Below are 25,825 nucleotides of genomic sequence, written 5' to 3'. Positions count from 1 at the left end.
TATGGATACCAGGCACGTAGTGAACCTAGGATATCAGCATAGAAATAGATTATCAGAATGGACATTCCCATTCATTTTGACCCGTTCAAGTTATTCTATTTCTACTGATGCCATAGAAACCCTCTGTGCACCTCCGTGATTGGCTCTCGAGGCCTGCTGGATGATGATATCAGCGTGCCTTCTGGACGTGGGGTTTAGAATCAGGGCCTGCTGTTGGCTAGAGGCACGACACAGATTGAGCCGAAAGTCTGATCCAATCAGGGGGCAGAGCCCGAGGTCTGATCCAATCACGGGGCAGACACAGAAGCGTCTGTGACATGTGCGGTCTAACAAGGGCAGCACCTACAGCGGACTGACCGGGGAAAGAACCCACGACGTGCAGATCCCAATCTGACAGGGCTGTCACAAACACGCCATATTGATAGCCTCGAGCGTCATGGTCACTCCTGCCGATCTTGCCGACATCAAACAAACCATACGATGAAATAAGAGAATAAAATGACCTGGACAGTGAACACATTCTCACATTCTTATCAAATTGTTACATTCTCGTCAAATTGTTACATTCTCACATACTCACATTCTCATCAAATTGTTACATTCTTATGTAGGTGAAATGAGAAGTTGACCTGCTGTAGAGAGTACAGTAGCCTCTGTCGGGGACTATAAAAAGGTTATATCCTCTCCTCCAAATGAATGGCTGCTGAGTGCTGCTGTGCTGTGGTCCCTCCTGACCGGCCCTCTTAAGGGCCCTACACACGCTTTCAAACAGAGCGTCATATACGGTGTGTAGCGGCCTTTCGTTGGGGCCCTCAGCCTTTCTCTTAGCCCTCAGCTACACCCTTCTCTGTCTACACCTCCCTATTTAGAGAGAGGCCGGTTCCACAACCACGAAGGGGTAGGGGCCTGAAGGCTGAGGGGTGAGAGGAATAAGCCTGGGTGCCTGGGGACTGGAAACTACGTTCAGTGGCATCCCTCTCCCCCTACAGGCCCAAGGCCTTCCCTCTCTCTCCTCTGACTGGTCTGGGTGCCCTCTCTCTGGGGGAGAACGGCCTGAAGAGAGACACTGGCTCCATTGCCGTGTCCTCTCCTGCTTCTCACGAAGTGCAGCGCATAGTGGCAGAAGTGATGGGGAGGGGAGGACGGGAAGGGGGGTTGCTACGAATGTCCCATAAGGGGAGATTTAATAAAAAATGACAGGTCCTGGTGCGCGGATAGTGCAGCCCCATACACAGGGAATTTGGGCGCGCTGAAAGCAAATGCCTGTGATTTATAATTTAAGTAATTCCTCCCCACTCTTAATTCCACAGCCAGAGAGCCAGAGAAGAGATTTGTTTTAAATCTAAAGGCCACCTCAGTGAGGCTAATCCAATAGGATGTTTCTAAAGGTCCAGTGCAGTCAAAACCTAGATATTTCAGTGTTTTATAAATATTTACATACTATGAGGTTGGAATAATACTGTGAAAATGATGATAATGCCCTTTTGGTGTAAGAGCTGTTTGGAAAGACCACATGACATCTTTGCCTGTTTTGGTGGGATGGGGTTTTGGCCTTCCATGGTGACGTCACCATGCGGTAAATTAGTTAGACCACTAATAGAATGCGAGGTTCAAACCTCTCTGCCAATAACAGCTACATTTCAGTTTTCCCTTCCCCACCCAGACAGTCCTAGACACATTTTTTCTTGAGAAATGACCCTTTGCTAAGAAGCTATTTTTATTTATTTTAAACCATTTTAACTGAAAACAATCACAGTATGGTACTTAATTGTTACCCAGAAAACATTTGATATCGAGATAAAAATGGCTGTATTGGACCCTTAAAGGCAGGGAGTCAATGGCATTTTAAAAAGCCAGTCTCCCTCTCTTGTTCTCCCCCATCGCTCTCCCACTCCCCATCTTTCTTTCCTTCGTTACATACCGCTCTCCCGCTTCCCATTTCTTTCTCTCCCTCATCACCCTCTCTTCATCTCTCTCGCTCTCCTGGCCCAGATGCAGAGCAGACTGTGATAATGGAAACATCCCTCTCTTTCCGCCTCCCGTTTCTCCCGCTAAGCTCTATGCGCTCGGGGGAAATTGATTGTCTGGCGAGCCGATCTGAACTCTTCCCGCTGATGGCGAAGCCAGTTAAGTCCTTTTTTATTGAGGGTATGAGGGATTTTTAATGGGAGTCGCATCAATGAACTGTGCAGCTGCTCAGCATCGCTGCCCCCCTCACCCACCACCACCACCACCTCCTCACCATCCCCCCACTCACTGCTTTCCTGCAAGGACAGCAGATGCAAATGGCAGAGCAGCTCACCTCTCCTGCCACTTCCAGGTAATAATCTCCCTCACATCCTATTTCTCTCTGTGAGGGGGTGGTGTCTGGCAGGCAGGTAGGCAGAGACAGGCCTCACTCGGGCTACTAAGAGCCAGGGTCACTTTACCCCACAACCCCCACTCCTCCTCCCTCAGCTCAAACTGGGCCAGAGGGTGATCAATCGATGGGGACCTAGCTTTGCACGAAGGAGCCCAGTGTGTGTGCCCACGATCCCCCTGGCCAAAGCTGACATCTGCCTCTCCGCACCCCTTTTGAGCCAGGTTGAACAATCCCCTCTCTCATTGAAGGGCCAGTGGCTGTAAAGTACAGTACAATGCTGAAATCCAACACTCAGTCTCACCTCCGCGGGACAGAAAGGAGGCCATTCTTCTCAGATCCACTCATTATATATGGCCACAGTGGTAATATTTCAATCAAAGGGTTTAACAGGTAGAGAGAGGTAGAGAGAGAGAGAGACTGTTATTTTTCTCTATTGATTCCATCTCTGACTCCCACTGGCTGCTCTTCAATAAGAGGCCCGAGGAGGAAGTGGGCTAATCCTGTCCAAATTGGAGGGAGAGGGAATCGATTAAGACAGCCATTGCCTCCCTCTTTTTCTCTCTTACTCTCCATTTCCCCCCTCTGACTCATTCTCACAGCCCTCCCTCTTTCTTCTCTATCTCTCTCACTTTCTGGAAGCTCATTAGGGAACCTGGCCGGAACTCACACCACCATATACAGTACCTGTTCCATTCCCATGGAACCAGGACACACACCCTTTTGGTCTCAACCTTGGCACATACTTGAAAAACGTACACACATGTAGATCTGAACAAAAGCAACACTGACCTTGTCCTCACATTCCCCTTTGCCAGTTGAACCAATCATGTGTATTACATGGGGGTGTGTGAAACTTACCCCTCAGGCTGAGGTGTCGCGCTTGTGTCACCTCACTAGCTAGCTTTTGATGTGGCGCAATCGGCTAAGACGCTTGAGGAGGGCAGTCGTGAGTTTGGGAGGCAGAGGTCCCTAGTTCAGGCCAGGTATTAATTGTTGTAATTGATTTACTGTGTTGAAAATGTATTTCTCTGAAGCTAGCTGGTTGTTGTACTCCCATCTTCAGTCTTGGTTCACGTTACTGTAAAATAAAAACAATTGGTTCTCGGGATATTTATTCTATGTAAAACTATACGATCACATTGTGTTATTATAGCCATGTTTGCCCTTTCATTTCTGATTATGGCGCAGACTGAGCTGGAGGAATGCAAATTCATAATCGTCTGATTTGAACTTGAACACCACCTGGTGCTTTATTGCCAGACTATAATAAACGGGGCAATCGCCTGAACCCGATGATCCTGTGTATGCCTGTGTCAGTCCTGCAAAGTAGCAACAGTCAAAAATCTAGGGGTTACAAATGCAACAGGAAGATGTGTACATAAGCGGACCAGACCAACTAGTCACGGTTAAATAGGGTCATGCGGATGTCCAACAGTATTTTTTTCTCTAGTGGATTTTTTAAAATTTTTACTACTAGTGATATGTTGTTGACAATTAGGCCTATTAGCAGGTGGAACTGTAACATGTTTAAGCTTTTGTAAACAGAGGTTGAAAATGTTAGGTTAACTCCTTCTCTCCATCCGCCTTCCCTTTTAAATCGGCTTGCCATGCAAACATAGGCCACTAAAGACTCTTGGAGCGTTCTATAAGCGGAACATCCCCCTCCACCACCGACACACACACACACACACACACACAGGACAGTCTCATTCCACTAAAGGGCTAATCCCGAGGCTTCAGGGAAATTAGGCAGAAAGTCACCTTCCAGGGGAATACGGCAGCTTTCTTTAATCCTTAGCTGGTCCAAACTAGTTTGTTTCCCATTCATTTCCATAACAACTTCCCATGGCCAGGCCCTTTATATACAGTATTTTATGAGAGGGACTTTTGGGGATTTTAGAACCCCACAAGGATAGAAGAACTAACACACCTAAACAGTCACCGAGGGCCAGGGAGGCACGTTAAACTCTTCACAGTCAGCACAGCTACACAGTCACCGAAGGCCAGGGAGGCACGTTAAACTCTGCACAGTCAGCACAGCTACACAGTCACCGAGGGCCAGGGAGGCACGTTAAACTCTGCACAGTCAGCACAGCTACACAGTCACCGAGGGCCAGGGAGGCACGTTAAACTCTGCACAGTCAGCACAGCTACACAGTCACCGAGGGCCAGGGAGGCACGTTAAACTCTGCACAGTCAGCACAGCTACACAGTCACCGAGGGCCAGGGAGGCACGTTAAACTCTGCACAGTCAGCACAGCTACACAGTCACCGAGGGCCAGGGAGGCACGTTAAACTCTGCACAGTCAGCACAGCTACACAGTCACCGAGGGCCAGGGAGGCACGTTAAACTCTGCACAGTCAGCACAGCTACACAGTCACAGAGGGCCAGGGAGGCACGTTAAACTCTGCACAGTCAGCACAGCTACACAGTCACCGAGGGCCAGGGAGGCACGTTAAACTCTGCACAGTCAGCACAGCTACACAGTCACCGAGGGCCAGGGAGGCACGTTAAACTCTGCACAGTCAGCACAGCTACACAGTCCCTCTATAAACAAAGAGTAACAACATAGCAACCCCAAGGTCTCTCTCTACCAAATCAAATACATTGGGAAACCTAACAAAACTCCTGACCCGTCTTTGCCCTGGACTCACATTTTCGGCTGAGGGCTTGAGGCGGCTCCAGGGCCTTGCTGGCGCACAAGGGGTGCTGGGAGGATGGGATTGGAGGGTTCTGCCTCCTCTGCAGGCAGGCCAGCATGGCGGGGGGGTGGGCGGACAACTACAACTGGGGGACTGCCAAGGCCAACCTGGGGGAGAGAGAGAGAGAGGGGGTTAAACAAAGAATGCGAGAAAAGCAGGAACATTTGGAAGAAGCTAAGCTCAATGGGCATGGAGGTCTGTGAAGTTCAGTGGCGGACTGGGACTGGCTCTATGCCACCTACAACTGTCTGCCTGCCTAGCAACTGGGACAGGGACTGGCTCTATGCCACCTACAACTGTCTGCCTTCTTAGCAACTGGGACTGGGACTGGCTCTATGCCACCTACAACTGTCTGCCTGCCTAGCAACTGGGACAGGGACTGGCTCTATGCCACCTACAACTGTCTGCCTTCTTAGCAACTGGGACTGGGACTGGCTCTATGCCACCTACAACTGTCTGCCTGCTTAGCAGCTGGGACAGGGACTGGCTCTATGCCATCTACAACTGTCTGCCTGCCTAGCAACTGGGACAGGGACTGGCTCTATGCCACCTACAACTGTCTGCCTGCCTAGCAACTGGGACAGGGACTGGCTCTATGCCACTTACAACTGTCTGCCTGCTTAGCAGCTGGGACAGGGACTGGCTCTATGCCACCTACAACTGTCTGCCTTCTTAGCAACTGGGACTGGGACTGGCTCTATGCCACCTACAACTGTCTGCCCGCTTAGCAGCTGGGACAGCTCTATGCCACCTACAACTGTCTGCCTGCTTAGCAGCTGGGACAGCTCTATGCCACCTACAACTGCGCTGGTCTGGGGGCAGCAGAGTCAGACAGGTTAGGAGGAGTAGAGTCCAACCTTATAAATAGGACATCTGCTCGAGCCTGGCTCCAGTCTACGAAAACACATGCAGTACGTACATGTAACACTCCTTCCGGAGCAGTGCATAGCATGTGCCGTGGTGACAGCATTATGTATAGACAGCTAAACGGTAATGCTGAGAAAAGAGCAGTCTACCTGCAGCATGTTAACATAGGACCACATTGGGAGAATGTCAGCAAAGGCCTGGGGGACCAAGATCCTAAAGTCCCCACAAAGATAGTAAAACAAGGAAAAGTCTTCCTCTTGGGGACATTTCCCATGTCCCCGTGAGGACAAAGGCTGTTTTAAGGTTAGGGGTTAGAATTAGGGTTACAGTTCGGGTAAGGGGTTAGGAGTTAGGGTAAGGGGTTAGGGAAAATAGGATTTTGAATGGACATACATTTTAGTTCCCCACAAGGATAGAAGAGCAAAACGTGTGAGTGAAAATGGGTTGGGAGTGCCAGCAGTGCATCAGGTCCAGTGACAGCATTAATCAATCTCCCCCTAGGCTAAACATCTCCAGCTCTACTCTAGAGGAACAGAGCCTCTCAAAAATACCATCAGTGTGGAAACACAGAACACAACACACACGCAGCCAAGATCACCTCCGTCAAGGCCCATACACAGACCTGCAGGGCAGCCTCATCCACAGACTGGATTAGATGGAAATTCAGTCACATCGCCATCACCCAACACAATGAGGGATTACACAATGATGAGTGATTACAAGGACCGTGGGCTGAATTAATGGCCATAAAGAAGCAAACTGCATCTTCTCATTAGACGTAGACTAACATTTTGTTTGTAAACTAAAAAGAGACGTGCAATGTAAAAACAGTAGGTCAGAACCTCAACCAGACCTAAAACAGTATTGTCTATGATGTTTCAAGCCATTTCTTTCCTCTGTCTGGGACACTGTGCTGATGGAGTCTCCTGAAGGCAATGCATGGATATGAATCAGTATCGTTTTCATTACATGAAAACAAAGAGAGCAGTCAAATATTTCACCGGGGCTGTCAATGCCGCCGTCTCTCGCCGTGATGCACAGTGGATTATTGAACAATTATTTCTCACGTGCCTGTCAAATGCCGGTCCCCGTTATTCCTTTTCCCGGTGAATCACTAGATGAACATTTAGGCACATTCGCTCCAGTACTTAGTCTTATAGATTCCAATTGTAATATGAAAGAAATGAATTAAAATGATGAGTAAATGACTAGCGGTAACTCTTTAGAACCCGTAGCGGCCACCGAAGGCCTTTCTTTAAATTACTAAAGCGGCCACGAACTGCCTTGTTTTTCTAACAATAATATCTGTGTCAATATCGCAAAATGTACTTTACCTGTTGTACTCACTTGGCTGTTGTCAACCATAAAAAGAGAAACAGGGTTTACGTCACTTCTCAAAATAATGGCGCCGAAGCGGACACAACTTTTAACTGTGAAAGAGGCTGTATCTCTGTTGGTTAGTGATACGGATTCGGACATGTCCTGGCAGATTGAAATACGATGATGTTGATGCGAGTTAAATAAGTTAACAGTACATATGTTTGGTGTTGTCAATGTTTGATGCTGTGGAACAGCTCTCAGATTAGCAAGTCCTGTCATGGAACTTGGTTAGTACAGGCTAGCACATCAGCAGTGGAGCTGGAATGATTGCCCTCTGTCTCATGAATTAGTTGCAGTGTGTGTTTAGCTGTGTGTTCACCTAACTAGTTGGTTGTTTTGTCTTGTTTCTACCGATGTAAGTCATATGGAAACAGCCCAAGCTGCTTGCTATAGCTAGTCTGTCATGCAAGAAAAGTTGTGGAGGTAAATTTGGGCTGCACTTTCACTAGCTAGCCATACACAGACTACCATCTAACTAGCCACCAAAATGAATGCTAGAGTAATGTGTTTCTGTTGGGCTTAGGTTATGGTTTGTTATGTTTGCTAAATGCAGATATTCATAGGCTATGCATAGCCTCGTTTTCCTATTGTTTGACAGCTTTACTTCGCGTTAGGGTAGATATCCCCGCAGTGGAGCTCATATGATAGCTAGCTATAGCAAGCAGCTTGGGCTGTTTCCATGTCTTACGTCGCTTGATTAAGATGGCACCGGAAAAGGCTGACGTTTTACGTTTTCTTAACCAATTGTTTTTTTTTCTTCATTTTTTTTCTTTATTTGTAACTTTTTTTTAAACTTATTTTGTACATAATGTTGTTGTTACCATCTCTTATGACCAAAAATTACTTCTGGATATCAGAACTGCAATTACTCACAACGAACTGGCAGAATCCTTTTTTTCCTTTAACGAGTCTGATGTGAATGATACTCTGATTTCCCGGGAACAGGCCCAGATCCCTGTCATTTGTATGAAGAGACGGTGGGGAAAAAAAGGGTCCGGAGGGCGGGCTGCCTTCTGAGAATTGTTAAGGGATCGAATATACCCCCACTGCCTTCCATTCTGCTAGCAAACGTTTAATCTTTGGAAAATAAAATCGATGACCTACACGGAAGATTAAACTACCAATGGGACATTCAAAACTGTAATATCCTATGCTTCACAGAGTTGTGGCTGAACGACGACATTATCAACATACAGCTGGCTGGTTATAACAGTGGCGTCTGGTAAGACAAGGGGCGGCGGACTATGTATTTTTGTAAATAACTGCTGGTGTACAATATAAGGAAGTCTCAAGGTTTTGCTCGCCTGAGGTAGAGTATCTCATGATAAGCTGTAGACCACACTATCTACCTAGAGAGAGTTTATCTGTATTTTTCATAGCTGTCTACATACCACCACAGACTGATACTGGCACTAAGACCACACTCAATGAGCTGTATTCTGCCATAAGCAAACAGAAAAACGCTCACCCAGAGGCGGTGCTCCTAGTAGCCGGGGACTTTAATGCAGGGAAACATAAATCCATTTTACCAAATTTCTATCAGCATGTTAAATGTGCAACCAGAGAGAAAAATAATAACCTCTGGACCACCTTTACTCCACACACAGAGACACATACAAAGCTCTCCCTCACCCTTCATGTGGCAAATCTGACCATAATTCTACCCTCCTAATTCCTGTTTACAAGCAAGATTTTAAGCAGGAAGCACCAGTGACTCGAGAAATAAAATCTGGTCAGATGAAGCAGATGTTAAGCTATAGGATTGTTTTTTGCTAGCACAGACTGGAATATGGATTCCTCCGATGGAATTGAGGAGTATACCAAGCGGTATCAGAGGATGGCCCTAAATGTTCAAAGACTCCAGCCACGCTAGTCATAGACTGTTCTCTCTGCTACCGCATGGCAAGCGGTACCAGAGTGCCAAGTCTAGGTCCAAGAGGCTTCTAAACAGCTTCTACCCCAAGCCATAAAGACTCCTGAACAGCTAATCAAATGGCTACCCAGACTATTTGCATTGCCCCCTCACCCTCGTCTACTACTCTCTTATTATCTATGTATAGTCACTATAATAACTCTACCTACACGTACATATCACCTCAATTACCTCGACACCACTGCCCCTGCACATTGACTCCGTACCATATCCCCTGTATATAGCCCCGCTATCGTTATTTACTGCTGATCTTTAATTATGGTATTCTTATCTTACCCCCCAAAAAGTATTTTCTTAAAACTGCATTGTTGGTTAACTCAAACTTGCTCCCATGCAGACACAATCTGTTTTTAGGTTGTTAAAGGATGGGCCATTGTGAGCACATACATTTGTTTGGGGTTTTTGTAAAATTGTATTTCCTGCCACTGATAGACATCTGTTTAGGATTAGAATAGGTGAAGAGGAGGGGATAAACGGACGGGGGGGGGGGGACGGGGGGGGGGGCGTGACAAACAAGTCCGACTTCCTCCTCTCCTCTCAAAGTTAAGGCAGTAATAGGAGAAAATTGGTTCTTGAAATGGAATGGAAGGGGAAAGCGGTCTCTTTGAGAGCAAGATAATGACTCGGAATACATTTGGCAAGAGCAAATGGAGAATAATGGAGGGGTAGTTACACAATTGTCTTTCATTTTAGGAGAGGGAGGGAGGGGGAGATGAGGCATTCCCCATTAGGATGGTCTTTGGTCTCTATCTATGCTTTGTGCCCCCCCATCATCCCCCTGAACCACTAGCCTTTAACGAATGGGCTGTGAGGGAGGGCTTGTTGTGAAATTAGTATCTTCACAGAGGACACAGAGAGGCTTTTAGCCTGTGAATGGCCAGTAATGAGCTCAAAGTGCCTGTGTGTTTGGGCCAGGCCTGCCTCTGTGTGTGTGTGTGTGTGTGTGTGTGTGTGTGTGTGTGTGTGTGTGTGTGTGTGTGGAAATGGCACTGCACACTAGTGGGCTTTTCAGAGGCACCTGGCGGGGGGAAAAGAGTGCTCCTCTTTTTCAAACCCCTTTGTGTGCGCACATATAGGTCTTCTTTGACTATGCATACAGCATATGCACACACTTAGCTTCAGTTGGTACACTATGTTACAACAATTTGTCTAACAGATCCCCAGTAAGGATGCATGGTGTAGTTATATTAACAAGAATTGAAGCTTTCAGCCGATATAAGACACCTATATGTACCGACATTTCTTGTTTCTCTAAAATCTGCAATCGTGACAAATGATTTACAACTGTCCCGTTAACAGGACGCCTATCCCCAAGTGCCTTAACCACATCTGAAGGTACTGCTAATGGACACACACCACCTGCCCCCTATTCACTAATCAAGTCCACACACAGTTATTTTATTACACCAATGAGAGGAGAAGTCCAAAGCCAGGAGTATTGGCCCCTGCCCCCATCTGCTAACTCCACTGCCACAGGGTTTGGAATGGGGGGCAGAAGATCCATCTCTGCACAGGAGCGAATAAGCTGGAATAAAGAGACTGTGGGCTGGTGGAAAGGGGGTATTCTCTCAGTTTAAAGGTTGTTAAAGTGGAGCATTGATCACAGGAGATGTCTCCCCCTGTCTAGATAGGCATCCATCCAGGTGGAGAGAGCAAACCGAGAAAAGGGCCGCTCACACTCCAAAAGTGGAAGCCATAATAGAAATGTATGACTAGTGTGTGTGTTGTGTCTGTCAATGCATGTGTGTGCGCGCGTGCATGCACTCTGTCCTGGTGACCCCCCTCCTCATCCACCATAGCAGGCCTGGTCAGGGAGCCTAGTGGCTGGCTGGTAGTGGGCCTGCTTAGTGAACAGGGCGGGCTTGGGCCTAATTGAATGGTGACCCACCGGCTCACTGTGGGACGCCCCATGAAGTGCTTTTAACAAGCTGCTGTGTCTCCCCTGTTAATCAGTCCAAACAAGTTAATCCAATAGACACACTCAAAGCCCTTTCTTTTCCTTTAACAAGGCACTGCCTCTACCCCCTAATCTCCTAGCTCCCTTCTTTCTCTCCTCTCTTCCTAACCCCCTCTGTCTTTCTCTCTCACACCATACCACCACATGAATGGAGGGAGAATGAAAGGCCCCATTAGGAGTGGCTGGCAGTAACCCCCCCCCCCTTTGCCTTAACTTTCCTCCACACACAGCAATAAAAACACACACTACTCTATCGTGGATAGAGCAATAGGACCGCTACAGACAAACACAAAAGGGAGAGACTCCCACAGATCACAGACACACACACCACCGCACAAGTACAAACACACACAAATTCTGAGAGGACATTTGCTGACAGGGATATTAAATAAAGCATTGTTAACAAACCCCCCACAGTTCCACAAACAAGAGACCCTATAACAAGTCTATACACAACAGTCCTGCCCAGCCCAACACCCCAGCAGAACCAATTCCTAGACCAACAGAAGGTCATTGTGTTCTAAATCCTACAGAAACCATTTGCAAGGTGACACATTATTTAACATGTAAAGAGGATGGTGCCGCAGGATGCATTAACTTCACTGCTAGTATTGATGGTAATATAGTACGATAATAATGAGAAAACCTTACCTCTGAGGTAAGTATGCCTACCAGAAAGTATCCATTGTCACCACACAGCCCAGTTTGTTAGTTATTGCCAAGTTAAGTACCAGCTTAAACTGGGCTGTCAAATAAAATAAAGTGGTACCCTTTTGGTTCCATATTCCAGTCAGCTTCAGTTTATCAGTCATGAGATGCTGTCAGTCCAATGGCAGAGAGTAGGTCATCTACACACCTGCATAGACTAATCGAATGTCAACCATATCATAGCAATTGAGTTCTGAGCCAAATGCTGCATCAGTGAAGGGCTAGTGGTCATTAATGCCCAATAAAAAAGGTCACCCAAATGAGTCAACCATGACACTCTGACCAAGCAACAAGCCCTACATTACAGTATATGTATGACAAATAAATACACTTATTGGTGCTGTTGTTGGCCTGTGGGAAATGAAAGCAAAAGTGGAGTCTGTCAGAGACAGAGGAAACAGGAGCAAGTCTGCATTTAGTCTCTTTGGTCCACCGCAAAGAAGCAACTTTCCTGTAACGGCCCCAATGATGCCTGCAGCTCTTGACATGTCAGTGAGTCACTGGGTTGCTCTATAGCCTACACTGCTTACTGACTACATGCTAAAACAGCCACTTCTGAAGTAGGACTTAACATCCAAATTACAACTCCAAAATCAGCTTAAATTGAATCTATTTTTAGAAATGTTATTCATGTTTCTTTGTTGTTATTTTATAGATTTTTTGTTGAAAAATGTGCTTGATTTTTGTTTAAAGCTAAGCTAACTTTCAAATTATGCCTAGCGGCCTCTTACTAGACTTAATCAGTTCCAGAACTTTCAGTAAAACCCTATCATACTGTTCTCAAGGTCTCATCTCCAGACCTGGTCTCAAAAAACACACAGAGTATCCCAGGGTCACACTCCGAAATTGTGTCACAGTTAGATCTATTCAAGGATTAACACAACACAACGGTCTATTATACTGCCCCCTCACCCACACTGCTCCCATTTGAATATTCAAACAGAGCGTTGTCTTTCACCGTTTGGTTCAATGTTTGTTGGTGCCGTCGTTTCTCAGCTTGGCTCCAACAGATCAAAGAGAAGCCGTCGTAATTTTAGGAAGGAATCAAATGCAGCTGAACAGAGGGCGACAGAAAGAGCAAAGATTTACAACCGCGTACACACACACACACACACACACACACACGTCACATGCACACACCCACACAACCCGTCTGAAAACATGTACGTCTGAAAATGTGTGTGTGCTGGTCAATAAATCAATGGAATATAATTAAAAAACAAACAATGTGATGCCTTTCCTTCTCTCCTTCATGTTTAAATCTGAACAACTCTGTGTTACTAAGGTGACCCCAATTTCCATTGGTGCAAAGCACAAGTGCAGGGTCTCTGATTGGAGGGAGTTATAGATCAAATATTCAGTTATGCAGGGATGAGGCTGTCACGACTTCTACCGAAGTCGTTGCCTCTCCTTATTCGGGCGGTGCTCGGCGGTCGACGTCACCGGCCTTCTAGCCATCATTGATCCATTTTTCATTTTCCATTAGTTTCGTCTTCCCACACACCTGTTTTCAATCCCATTCATTACCTGTTGTGTATTTATTTAACCCTCTGTTTCCCCTCATGTCCTTGTCAGATTGTTTTATGTCAAGTGTTGTTTTATGTTGTATAGGTGCGCGACGGGTCCTCGTACCCATGTTCGTTTATGTATGTACGTATTTAGTGTTTGGAGCATGTTAAGTGCACCCACTGGCTCCATGTCATCTACAAGACCCTGCTAGGTAAAGTCCCCCCTTATCTCAGCTCGCTGGTCACCATAGCATCTCCCACCTGTAGCACACGCTCCAGCAGGTATATATATATATCTCTAGTCACCACCAAAACCAATTATTTCTTTGGCCGCCTCTCCTTCCAGTTCTCTGCTGCAAATGACTGGAACGAACTACAAAAATCTCTGAAACTGGAAACACTTATCTCCCTCACTAGCTTTAAGCACCAACTGTCAGAGCAGCTCACAGATTACTGCACCTGTACATAGCCCACCTATAATTTAGCCCAAACAACTACCTCTTTCCCTACTGTATTTAATTTATTTATTTATCGTATATAGACTTGTTTATACTGTATTATTGACTGTATGTTTGTTTTATTCCATGTGTAACTCTGTGTCGTTGTATGTGTCGAACTGCTTTGCTTTATCTTGGCCAGGTCGCAATTGTAAATGAGAACTTGTTCTCAACTTGCCTACCTGGTTAAATAAAGGTTAAATAAAAATAAATAAATAATTAAAAGACTCCATTTACACTCCGTTTGACTCTCCTGCGCCTGACTTCCCTGCCACCTATACACATGACTGACAGAATCTCTGACCAAAAATATGAAGTCAGCAGCTCATGGAGGTGGAGGAACGCGTCCGGGAACAAGCGGAGGAGATTGAGCGCCGCCATGGATGGCATTGTCCAGAATATGGACCGCTGGGAGAGACAGGGAGTTTCTCCAGCACCTCCACCACCACAACCAGGATCTCCCTCGAACGCTTTCCCCTCCTGAACCTAATAAGATCCATTTATCCCCACACACGGGATACAACGGAGATACTGCCGGCTGCCAGGGATTCTCCTTAAACTGAACTTGTATCTGGCCACGCTCTCCCCAGTACCATCGGACTGTGAGAAGAGTTGCGCCCTCGTCTCATGCCTCACCGGGAAATCCCTGGAATGGGCCAGCGCTGTGTGTAGTAAGGAGGATGCCGCGTTGGACCATTTTGAGGAGTTCACCCGCCATTTCAGGACAGTATTAAACCATCCACCCGAAGGCAGAGCTCCTCTATCATCTGAGGCAGGAGACGAGGAGTGCACAGGAGTTTGCTTTGGAGTTTAGTACCCTGGCTGCTGGCGCTGGATGGAGCAACAGGGCCCTGATCGACCATTACCATTGTAGTCTACGCGAGGACGTCCGTCGGGAGCTGGCCTGTAGAGACACCACCCTCACCTTTGACCAGCTGGTGGACACGTCCATCAGGCTGGACAACATGCTGGCTACTCGTGGACGTCTAGATCGGGGTCTGGTTCTTCCATCCTCCTGCACCCTCTCTCCCGAACCTATGGAATTGGGAGGGATGGTGCGCAGGGAGACCAAAGGGGGTTCCCGCTCGAGCACCATCTATGGTCGCAGAGAGCACACTGCTGGTCGGTGCCGGGTTGGTTCCTCTGGGAATAGAGAAGGCAGGCAGGGCATTCTGACATCACCCCAGGTGAGTAGGCACCATTCTCATCCAGAGCCCTCTGTTGCACTAATGTTTGTCTCTGTCACTTTTCTGGGTTTTTCCCTGCATTCCCAGTATAAGGCGCTAATAGATTCAGGCGTGGCTGGGAATTTCATTAATAAAAATGTAGCTCATAGTTTAGGGATCCCTAGTGTTTCTGTGGATATGCCTTTCCCTATTCATGCAATAGATAGTCGACCATTAGGGTCAGGGTTTATCAGGGAGGTCATCACGCCTTTGTGTATGATAACACAGGGGGGTCACAAGGAGAAGATTAGTCTTTTCCTTATTGATTCTCCTGCGTATTCTGTGGTGCTAGGCCTACCCTGGTTACCTTGTCATAACCCCACTGTTTTTTGGCCACAGAGGGCTCTCACGGGGTGGTCGTGAGAGTGCTCAGGTAGGTGTTTATGGGTTTACGTTGTTGCTACTTCGGTGAAAAGTCCAGACCAGGTTTCCACCGTGCGCATTCCCCCCGAATGTGCAGATTTGGCTCTCGCCTTCTGTAAAAAGAAGGCGACTCAATTACCACCCCATTGACGGGGGGGATTGTGCGATAGATCTCATGGTAGACGCTGCTATCCCAGGAGTCACGTGTATCCCCTGTCGCAAGCGGAGACGGTGGCTATGGAGACATATGTCTCTGAATCCATGAGTCAGGGGTACATTCAGCCATCCATTTCACCAGTCTCTTCGAGTTTCTTTTTTGTGAAAAAGAAGGATGGCGGTTTACGCCCGTGCATTGATTATCAAGGTCTAAATAAAATCACGGTGAAATATAGTTACCCGCTACCTCTGATAAATACGGTTATTGAGTCAATGCAAGGGGCATGCTTCTACACAAAATTGGATCTCAGGAGTGCGTACAATCTGGTGCGTATTCGGAAGGGTGATGAGTGGAAGACGGCATTTAGTACCACCTCAGGTCATTAGGAGTACCTTGTCATGCCATATGGGTTGATGAATGCTCCATCAGTCTTCTATCAGTCTCCATCAGTCTTCTATCAGTCTCCATCAGTCTTCTCATTTGTAGATGAGATCTTCAGGGACCTGCATGGGCAGGGTGTAGTGGTGTATATCAATGATATTCTGATATACTCCCCTACATGCGCAAAGCATGTGTCCCTGGTGCGCAGGGTGCTTGGTCGCCTGTTGGAGCATGACCTATATGTCAAGGCTGAGAAATGCTTGTTCTTCCAACAATCCATCTCCTTCCTAGGGCATCGGATTTCCACTTCAGGAGTGAAAATGGAGAGCGACCGCATTGCAGCCTTGCATAATTGGCCGACTCCAACCACAGTAAAGGAGGTGCAGCGTTTTTTAGGGTTTGCCAATTACTACCGGAGGTTTATCCGTGGTTTTGGTCAGGTTGCTGCACCCATTACCTCACTGCTAAAGCCCGGTGCGCTTGCAGTGGTCAGCTGAGGCGAACAGGGCTTTTGGATACCTGAAGACTCTGTTTACCTCCGTGCCTGTGTTGGCTCATCCGGATACCTCTTTGCCATTCATAGTGGAGGTAGAAGCATCCGAAGCTGGGATAGGAGCAGTGCTCTCTCAGCGTTCGGGTACGCCACTGAAGCTTCGACCCCTGTGCTTTCTTTTCGAAGAAGCTCACCCTGGCGGAGCGAAACTATGATGTGGGGGACCGGGAGCTGTTAGCTGTTGTAAAAGCCTTGAAGGCATTGGCTTGATGGGGGCTAAACACCCTTTTCTCATCTGGACTGACCACCGCAATCTGTAGTACATCCGGAAGGCGAAGAGACTGAATCCTCGCCAGGCAAGGTGGGCCATGTTTTTCACTCGTTTTGTGTTTACACTTTCTTACAGACCAGGCTTCCAGAACGTCAAGGCAGACGCATTGTCACGGCTGTATGACACAGGGGAGTTTCCTCCTGCTCGGTGTGCGCCCAGTGCAAGGCTCCTAGACACCTGCCCAGAGGTAAGCTACAAGCTTTACCTGTTCCTCAACGGCCGTGGTCGCACCTGTCGGTGGATTTTTTGACTGATCTTCCACCTTCACAGGGTTACTCCACGATCCTGGTCGTTGTGGATCGGTTTTCGAAGTCCTGTCGTCTCCTCCCTTTGCCCGGTCTCCCTACGGCCTTACAAACTGCAGAGGCCCTGTTTACACACGTTTTCCTGCACTATGGGGTGCCTGAGGATATAGTGTCTGATCGGGGTCCCCAGTTCACATCAAGGGTCTGGAAGGCATCCATGGAATGTCTGGGGATCTGGTTTAGTCTTACCTCAGGTTTTCACCCAGAGAGTAATGGGCAGCTGGAGAGAGTTAACCAGGATGTGGGTAGGTTTCTGCGGTCTTATTGCCAGGACCGGCCGGGGGATTGGGCGAAGTTCGTGCCCTGGTCAGAGATGGCCCAGAACTTGCTACGTCACTCCTCCACTAACCTTACTCCTTTTCTATGTGTATCAGCCGGTTCTGGCTCCTTGGCATCAGAGTCAGACCGAGGTTTCTGCTGTGGACAATTGGTTTCGGCACGCTGAGGAAACCTGGGAGGCAGCCCACGTCCACCTTCAGCGCGCCATAAGGCGCCAGAAATTTGGCGCAGACCATGGCCGCAGTGAGGCCCCGGTGTTCGCACCAGGGGACAGGGTCTGGCTTTCGACCCGAAACCTGCCCCTCCGCCTGCTCTGCCGGAAGCTGGGTCCGCGGTTGTGGGGCCGTTTAAAGTCCTGAGGAGAGTGAACGAGGTATGTTATAGATTACAACTTCCCACTAATTACCGTATTAACCCCTCGTTCCATGTGTCTCTCCTCAGGCCGGTGGTGGCTGGCCCGCTCCAGGAGGCTGAAGTACGTGATGTTCCTCCTCCTCCTCTAGACATCGGGGGGGGGGGGGTCCCGGCGTACTCTGTTCGATCCATTTTGGATTTGAGACGTCGGGCGAGGGGCCTTCAGTACCTCGTGGACTAGGAGGGGTACGGGCCGGAGGAGAGATGCTGGGTTCCGGTGGAGGACGTGTTAGATCCTTCCATGTTAAAAGAATTCCACCCTCCATCCGGATCACCCTGCACCTTGCCCTCCAGGTCGGGGGGGGGGGGTACTTGTCACGACTTCTGGCGAAGTCGTTGCCTCTCCTTGTTCGGGCGCCACCGGCCTTCTAGCCATCATTGATCCATTTGTCATTGGTTTTGTCTTCCCACACACCTGTTTTCAATCCCATTCATTACCTGTTGTGTATTTAACCCTCTGTTTCCCATCATGTCTTTGTCAGAGATTGTTTTATGTCAAGTGTTGTTTTATGTTGTATAGGTGCGCGACGGGTCCTCGTACCCATGTTCGTTTATGTATGTACGTATTTAGTGTTTGGAGCATGTTAAGTGGACTTATATTAAAAGACTCCGTTTACACTCAGTTTGACTCTCCTGCGCCTGACTTCCCTGCCACCTATACACATGACTCTGACAGAGGCACTCTCCGGGATAATCAAAAACAGTCCAAAGTTTAAATATTGACTCCGATTGCATTCAATAAAACTGACAGATGACAGACAAATGAACTTTTGTGTTGTTGGATTTCAGGTCCCTACTATATGTGGCAATGAGCACACAGCAAAATAGTCAGAAACCTAGCAGGTGTTATCCTCCACACACACTCACATTTTCAAACCCGGGGATCTCAGCAGTCCTCCCTCTAGCCTGTAATGCTCAAGTGTCCAGCTGTTGTCAACGTGCTCCTTCTCACCACAAGAGAATTGCACCACAAGAGAATCCTATTGGACGGTGAGGGAGGGGAGACTCAATGCACATTTATCTTAATCACCTGCTGGCTACAGACGGCACGGAAACTCCACCAAGCTGTTCTCATGGAACCAGGAGATATGGAGACCAATATGACTGGTAGACTTGTCTCTCTCAGACTCACAAAACACTGAGAATGAAGACCAATCGAAGAAAACGAGTGTGCAGTAAGATGAACCGTTGGGGTCAGCAATCGTGGAGTGAGAACGGCTGGGGACGACTGATTATTAGTCCATCTTCAAGGATTTGGAGAAGTTGTGTCTCCTGGGGGAGAGGGGGTTATGTCAGATTGGAACAGAGTTTGCCTCTTTCTTCTTTGAGAGATGGAGAGACAGAAAGAACGAACTAGGATGAAATCATCCCCTTTAATAATGTCGCTCCTGAAGTTTAAAGTAGTTGGTGTTCCCGGCGCATCAAAAACATCAGCGTAAAAAAAAAGCCCAGAGACATCTTTCTTCCTGTGGCCACCTCTCCATCAGAATAGTGGCTGCTACTCCAGGCTGCAGCCCTGTGAGTTTCAGCTCTGCGCCCAGGTTAGTCCGTCACTGGAGACAGGTAGTGCTGCCAACACCCAGTAATTAGTGCAAATGGAGACTGTAATACTCTCTTCCCTCCCAGCAGAAATGGCAAGGGAATGAAATCTATAAATTCCGGCATATTAATTCAATTTCAAACCACTCCCGAGTCTGACACCTTGCTGGAGGGTGGAGATAAATGGAAGGGTGAGTGGCAGTTTGACGCGTGACCTCCTCTCTGAACATTTAAGTCTTTGACGTCACATACACATATATACTATGGACAACCTCTTTATTCTCTCTCCGAAACAAAACCTCACTCCTGATTCCTGACCCTAAGCATTACAACTGGGACCCATCCACAGTCAGTTAAAACCTATTTTAGTTAGGTTGGTTGTTCCTGCACCACCATGCCTCTCTCCCTCCATTTTTGTTCTATTTTTTCCCTTTGGAAGATCTAGTTGGAGAAACCATTAGCATGAGAAAGCAGCCTGGCAATTGTCTTCACCCCACTGAGTCATCCCTGGGTAGAGGATTAGCTAGAGAGAGCCTTGTTTCAACTGCACAGATGCTGCTGCCTCCTAACCACAACAACCACCCACTCCACATTAGATAAAGACCGCCCAGGAAGAAGCCAAGTGACCCATAACTTCAAACAATATTAACTCAAAACACCCCGGCAGTAGGTTGAAAATGTAATTCCCCCCCACACCCCCACACACATTGCACCACCCCTACTACACAACTGTTGACCCAATTTGCTTTTTCTAAATGTCCCCTTTATACATTTAAAATATATATATATATTTTTTAATCTACTCGCTAATATGCTTTTCTGTTGAAAATGCAAATCGAAGTATAGGCAGCTTAAACGTGTTCCCTACCCCTGATGATATATGTGATGTATTTAGAGACGGATCTGCCTAAATCGACCCCATGGGCCACCCTTTCTGCCTCTAATCTGCACGTCAACGCCTGGCCTACTCATATGGAGGTGTCACATTTCAGGCTCGCTTCTTTCTGAGAAAAAGCACTTCAAACATGGCCGCCTCTTCTCCTGACCTTTCCATGGAGATAATCGATTAAGCCCAATTGGATTGATTTCACAAACGCATACAACTGTTACATAAAAAATAAAAAAATAGGAATTCACCCCAGAGGCACAACTTCAAATCCATATAATATTTGTAGGCTCAATTTTCACTGGGGGTTTCAATCCATTTTCTCCAACTTTGTGTAGAGAGGGAGAGAAAGATCCCTTTCAGTAGCTGTTCTGGTATCTGAACTATGACACAGTCAAAAGCTGTATCAACAATCGCTGTTGCACATCCCAATCCAGGGATGTGGCCTCCACAGGACTCATCATAGAAACAGTCATAGTGTCTGTTTTCAGTCTGAATGGTCACTTGACCCAGCAAACACGAACTACCACACAATGTTGCCTCAATTATTGGTTCAAATAGTTCCTCCCTGTTTAGGACTGTTTACTTCCATTTCTTCCCTACCGAACATGGCCAAATCATGTTCCATACCGCATCGCCGTGCGCCTCCCAAATTGAGTAAAAAAGCATATGGGTCCGCATTGACATGATTGGTTGACGGTAGATGAGGGCGGTACGTCCTGTATAAACACACATTTATTTGACAACTTCTTTCACAACAGCTCTGCTCTACAAAGCGTGAGTATGAATGCCCTGACTTCTCCATAGGCCGCATCGCAGTAAATGCTGTACTGCCAATGCAGATGCTGGAATAACCATAAATTGTCTTTCACTCTATGCTAATCACATCCTATTTGAATAATGAGGCGATAGCACCCCTCTCTCCTGCCCAGATCCTCTGAATCCTTCACTGGAGTCTTTGATAGACACTCATTCTAGTTTCATCTATAAAGCTCCTCTCATGCATTATTTATAGAATCTATTACTTAAATAAAAATATATAAAAAAATGTCCTGCTCACATTTAAAAAAATAGTTTGCATAATTGGTATCAGGGTCCCAAATTCGAGCTATAAAAATCTGGTTTGTCCGGAACGATCCAGACCAAGCCTACAGAGCACTGTCTGTACACACAGTAACTCTGGTCTACTGTGCCCCAACACCCCCTTCACTTTCCCGTTCTCTGCAGCGTCAGGAAGTCTGCAGCATAATGCAACAGCCTCCTTTGTTTCACTGTAATGGGAGGCCATCTTCCCCAGCCAGGATCTCCACTCTGTCCTGACCAGGCATCGTGAGGAGGCACACAGCCTTTTCACTCATCCTCCTCTTCCTCACTTTTATTACAGCAGCCCACAGCCTCCCCAGCGTCAGGGCCAAACCAGGTGGCTTATCCGTTTCCTCCATGGCTCGCCAAAGTTTCCCCCGACACAACTTCAATTCAATTAAGAAGATTTAAGCTAGCCAGCCTCCCAGAGAATAAGAGAGGAGTACCACCAGACGAGGGGGTAAGAGAGAGAGATGGAGGTAGGAAACTGCAGTGACATCACATCATAGTGAAAATAGAAAAAGTCTCTAGGTGTAAATTGTCCATCGCTCATGACAAACGATCTGATAGGGGTAGTTTCTCTCAATGATGCGCTCGTTCCCAATAGAGCTGTGAATAACCAGTCACCACACTACTTAGCACCGGCCCCGCTGCACAATTAATAATACGATGGTGTAAAATATGTATATATTCAGATATGCAGTGGAGCTGTCACCAGCTGGTGCGGGGGTGTCGAGGAGGGGAGGGCCGTTGGTGGTGTTTAACCCTAGTTTGAACTATCTGAAAGGAGGAGCAGCACAGTGGTTGGTGACTGTGGTGATTGGTGAGGACCTGTAAACCTGCTAAGTAGCCTTTGCTGTTTTTGTAGGTTGACAGTGGTGGCAGCTGGTGCCTAGGGACACCTAGTTCTGTGGTAGCCTGTTTTTCTTTTCTCCCTCTGCCCATGGAAGAGACAAAACAAATATACATTTTAATAAATCCTCAAATCAGCAGTGAGAAGACTAGAGTGGCATCAGCAGTTTTGTAAGCCTAAATGCTAACTAAGACCAGTTTGAACTGCAAATCAGTTTGGAGTGTTTCCCCCTCACATCTCAGATGTCCTTTGAAAGCTTGATCCGGGCAGCCTGAGCTGAATAGGCTGGGATGTTAAAGGGGGAGATGCTAGAAAAATGTACAGACAGCCAAGGCAACTTGACCTTCTCACACACACACACACACACACACACACACACACACACGGCAGCGTTTGTTTGGGGGACAAGGTGACCCTGTCACTCGGGGGGAGGGTCTGTGAAGGCCTCTCATCCAGACACAATGAAGGCCTCTCATCCTTCACACAGACTCCCACCCGGCTGTGTCAGTTGCGGCCTGAAACAAGACAGGGGGAGAACACCCCACCGCAGCAGTCTTAAACCCCTTTTCAGAGACAGAGAGCCCCACGAGGTGGGCTCCAATCCCTGCTTGAGATGCCCAGGCATACAACCGACAGATGGGGTGGCTATTGAGTGGCGGATGGGCTCCCCCATCCATCCCCAGTGGAAACAATGGGGCGGCAGGACAAGAGTGCTGCCTCAATGGGGAGGGGAGGCGGAAAATGCCCACACACAACTATTGAGCTATGCATAGCAAACCCCTTGAAAGTGAAAGAACAGAGAATATTTTCGGGTCGAGGGGAAAAGGATAACATGCATTGTGTTCTGACGCTGGCTGCGGAAGCTCACAGAACTCAATCTGGGACAGCAGTGTTTGTAATGAACCTTATCGACTTCAAACAGAAAAACACAAAGACGTCCCCTCACCACACACTTGCATTCTCACATAGGTATACATTCACACACACACGCATGCACAGAAATAAGGTTGAACAGAAACACTGCTGTCCAGATGCAGTGTTCACACGGCCTCTCTTCAGTCTACCAACACCAGTAGAATGAGCGTGTGCGCTGTCATAAGATTCTGGAATTCATGAAAATAACCAATAGGCAGCAAGTTTTTCCAGTAAGAGAGGACCAAACAATTATTACAACATCGTAACAACTCTACATTCTGTTAATAATCTACCATGGATATTTGTGTAGATCAAGTTAACATTTACACCACAGATTCATTTATAGTAGTGATTATGGTACTGTAGGATTCTGCAATGATGGAACAGTGTCACACTGTCTCAGTGAGCTCAGCCAGGCTGATTGGAGCTGCTTTCCTGGTCTGATCAGGTTTCCATGAGACTACCACCAAGCAGTACCCAACCCAAACTGGCCTAGAGGGGGAGAGTGGAGACAAGTACCATGATCACATACTAGAGCCACCATATCTGATAAAACAGCTGAACTCTTGCGGCTGTATATTGCTGTTCTGTATATTTTCACACCATCCATGCTTAAATGAAGTGGGGCTTTATTAGTAGTGCACAGAGGCTTTCGTGACAAATTAAGGTGTCAAGAAGGCTTTTCCTTGACAAAGGCAGTAATTGGGACTCTGAGAACAGTTTTCCCACTGTTAGGAAAATTAACACCAATTGCATGAAACAATTAAAACACAAAAACCCAACCCTTAGTAACCACCAGCCAGTGTTCTGAGAATAAAAAAAATAAGATTGTTGTAGACAACATGAAACCATCTGTGATCTCCACAGAGTTTATTGTAGGTTACAAGAAATGCACTGTTCTACAAGGTCCCTGTTCTGTTATGCACAAAGTGACTTGTTGGCCTGGTTACTGTTGCATGTCTCATTGAAATGGCTACACCATGACGGCTCAGTGCTCCGCCATGTCGGGAATATACTGTAGCAACATTGAAACATACTGCTGCTACAGAAAGCAGTTTATTTCCAAAGATATTCTCCCATAACAAAACTGATCGACAATTCCATATATGCTTGGAACTAGCTATAAATACAGGGATTTCTTCCAGATCAGAGTACAGACACCTGCTGGAGTCATTTAGGAGAGGAGTGGCTGAGGGAGTCCTAAAATGTTGACCGAAATAGAGTATCAGGTAGGGCCAGTGTGCTTTTGACTCCGCATGCCCCCACAGCAGCAGACCAAGATTAGACTTCTAACATTGGAGGCTCAATTTTCCTGCCACAAATGAGACCTAACCCAGCCCTGTTTCTTCTCCTTTTCAGTGTGGTCTCTGAACGAGCTCATCTAAGTTCTCGGCAAACAATACTGCTTCTTTGCTCTTCTTTAAAAGATTAATAGGATGCTGCCGTTGTGGTTGAAATGAAATCGGAGGGGTTTCTGTGACAGCAGGAAAAGTGTGAAAAAAAGGCAACGAGAGACCATTGTCACGGTTACCAACTGGCTGCCTCCCTCGCCACCACACGCTTGTACTTTCAGGTCCAGCTGCCAATCACAGTGGTGGGGCATCAACGGAAGACATTTGAATGCTAAAACCATAGGTCTGGAGCAGACTATTTCCTTGTCACCGACGGGCTCGGTGGGGACTGTGGAGAATGGGGGCTGGAGGAAGGGAGGCCATATGGCTGTGTAATGCCGGATTCGCCCCTCAATCATCGGCACAATGATGCGTTATCACCAAATGTCTTCCTCACAATCCCCTGGTACAATTGGCAGCACGGCCTCGTCACCGTCAATGGAGAACAAAATGAAAACGGGACTGGAGACGAGCCTTACGTGACACTTAATTGGAGACATCCAGGCATTCTCTCTCAGCTCCAGTCAAAGGTATCCATCAAACTTTGCTTAAACCTATTGCAGTTTAAGCAGCCGCTGTCAGTCTAAAGGGAGACTACCAGCATTATATGCCTGAAAAGCCTGTTTTTAAAATAGTACATCCACTACTTCTGGCTCCTAACAAAAACAGTCCAAGTCAAGGAAGGTGAATGGCAGTGTCACTCATAGAACTGAGCTCAGTCCATAAAGAACTCTGTGCTATTATATGTACAGATGTAGGATCTTAATTGTATCACCCTGTTGCAGGAGAATTTTGATGCAATGCAGGACATTTAAAATATCTAGTGTATTTGCGGTTTAAAATGTTTTGAAGTTTTTAATTCCCACAGAAATTTCAGACATCAACCCCTACAAAAATAGCTATTAATTATAATCCTAATAATAATTCCTATTGCCACCGGATTATTTTCCTGCTGTACCAAACTGGCTCAAATTAAGATTCAAACATCTGTACAAGATTTTCCTCTTCCATGTACTATTGCACCAACAGCATGAAAGAAGCTAAAGACGGACAGCATGAGAGAGGGGGAGAGAGGATAAAGCAAGCGAGGCGGTGAGAGAAAGAAACAGAGACAGAGACAGAAAAAAAGCTCAGTGAGCATCTGCTTTCCTCCCTTTCTCCCAGGCTCATCCCAGGAGGAAGTCCCATGCAAGCTCTCCCTCTCAGATCCTGCTTTGTGGCTGACAGACAGGACTGCCACTCGGCTCTCCCCACTCAGACGGCTTTATGGGCCTCCTCGTCCTCACTCTCTCTC

General features: G+C 47.0%; 1 protein-coding gene across 1 annotated transcript in view; it reads right to left on the bottom strand.

Annotated features, from left to right (window-relative positions):
- Window positions 1-25,825, bottom strand: part of LOC115111337 (protein FAM222A) — a 74,303-nt gene that overhangs the window by 30,499 nt on the left and 17,979 nt on the right. The window contains 1 exon segment of the mRNA XM_029637274.2: window positions 5,018-5,172. Within this exon segment, the coding sequence (XP_029493134.2) occupies window positions 5,018-5,123 (106 nt within the window). The 5' untranslated portion in view covers window positions 5,124-5,172.

The sequence above is a fragment of the Oncorhynchus nerka genome, linkage group LG27 (genome assembly GCF_034236695.1).
Source record: "Oncorhynchus nerka isolate Pitt River linkage group LG27, Oner_Uvic_2.0, whole genome shotgun sequence".
Lineage (NCBI taxonomy): Eukaryota > Metazoa > Chordata > Actinopteri > Salmoniformes > Salmonidae > Oncorhynchus > Oncorhynchus nerka.
Note: the sequence above shows the minus strand (reverse complement) of the source record. Positions and strands in the feature narration are given on the sequence as shown.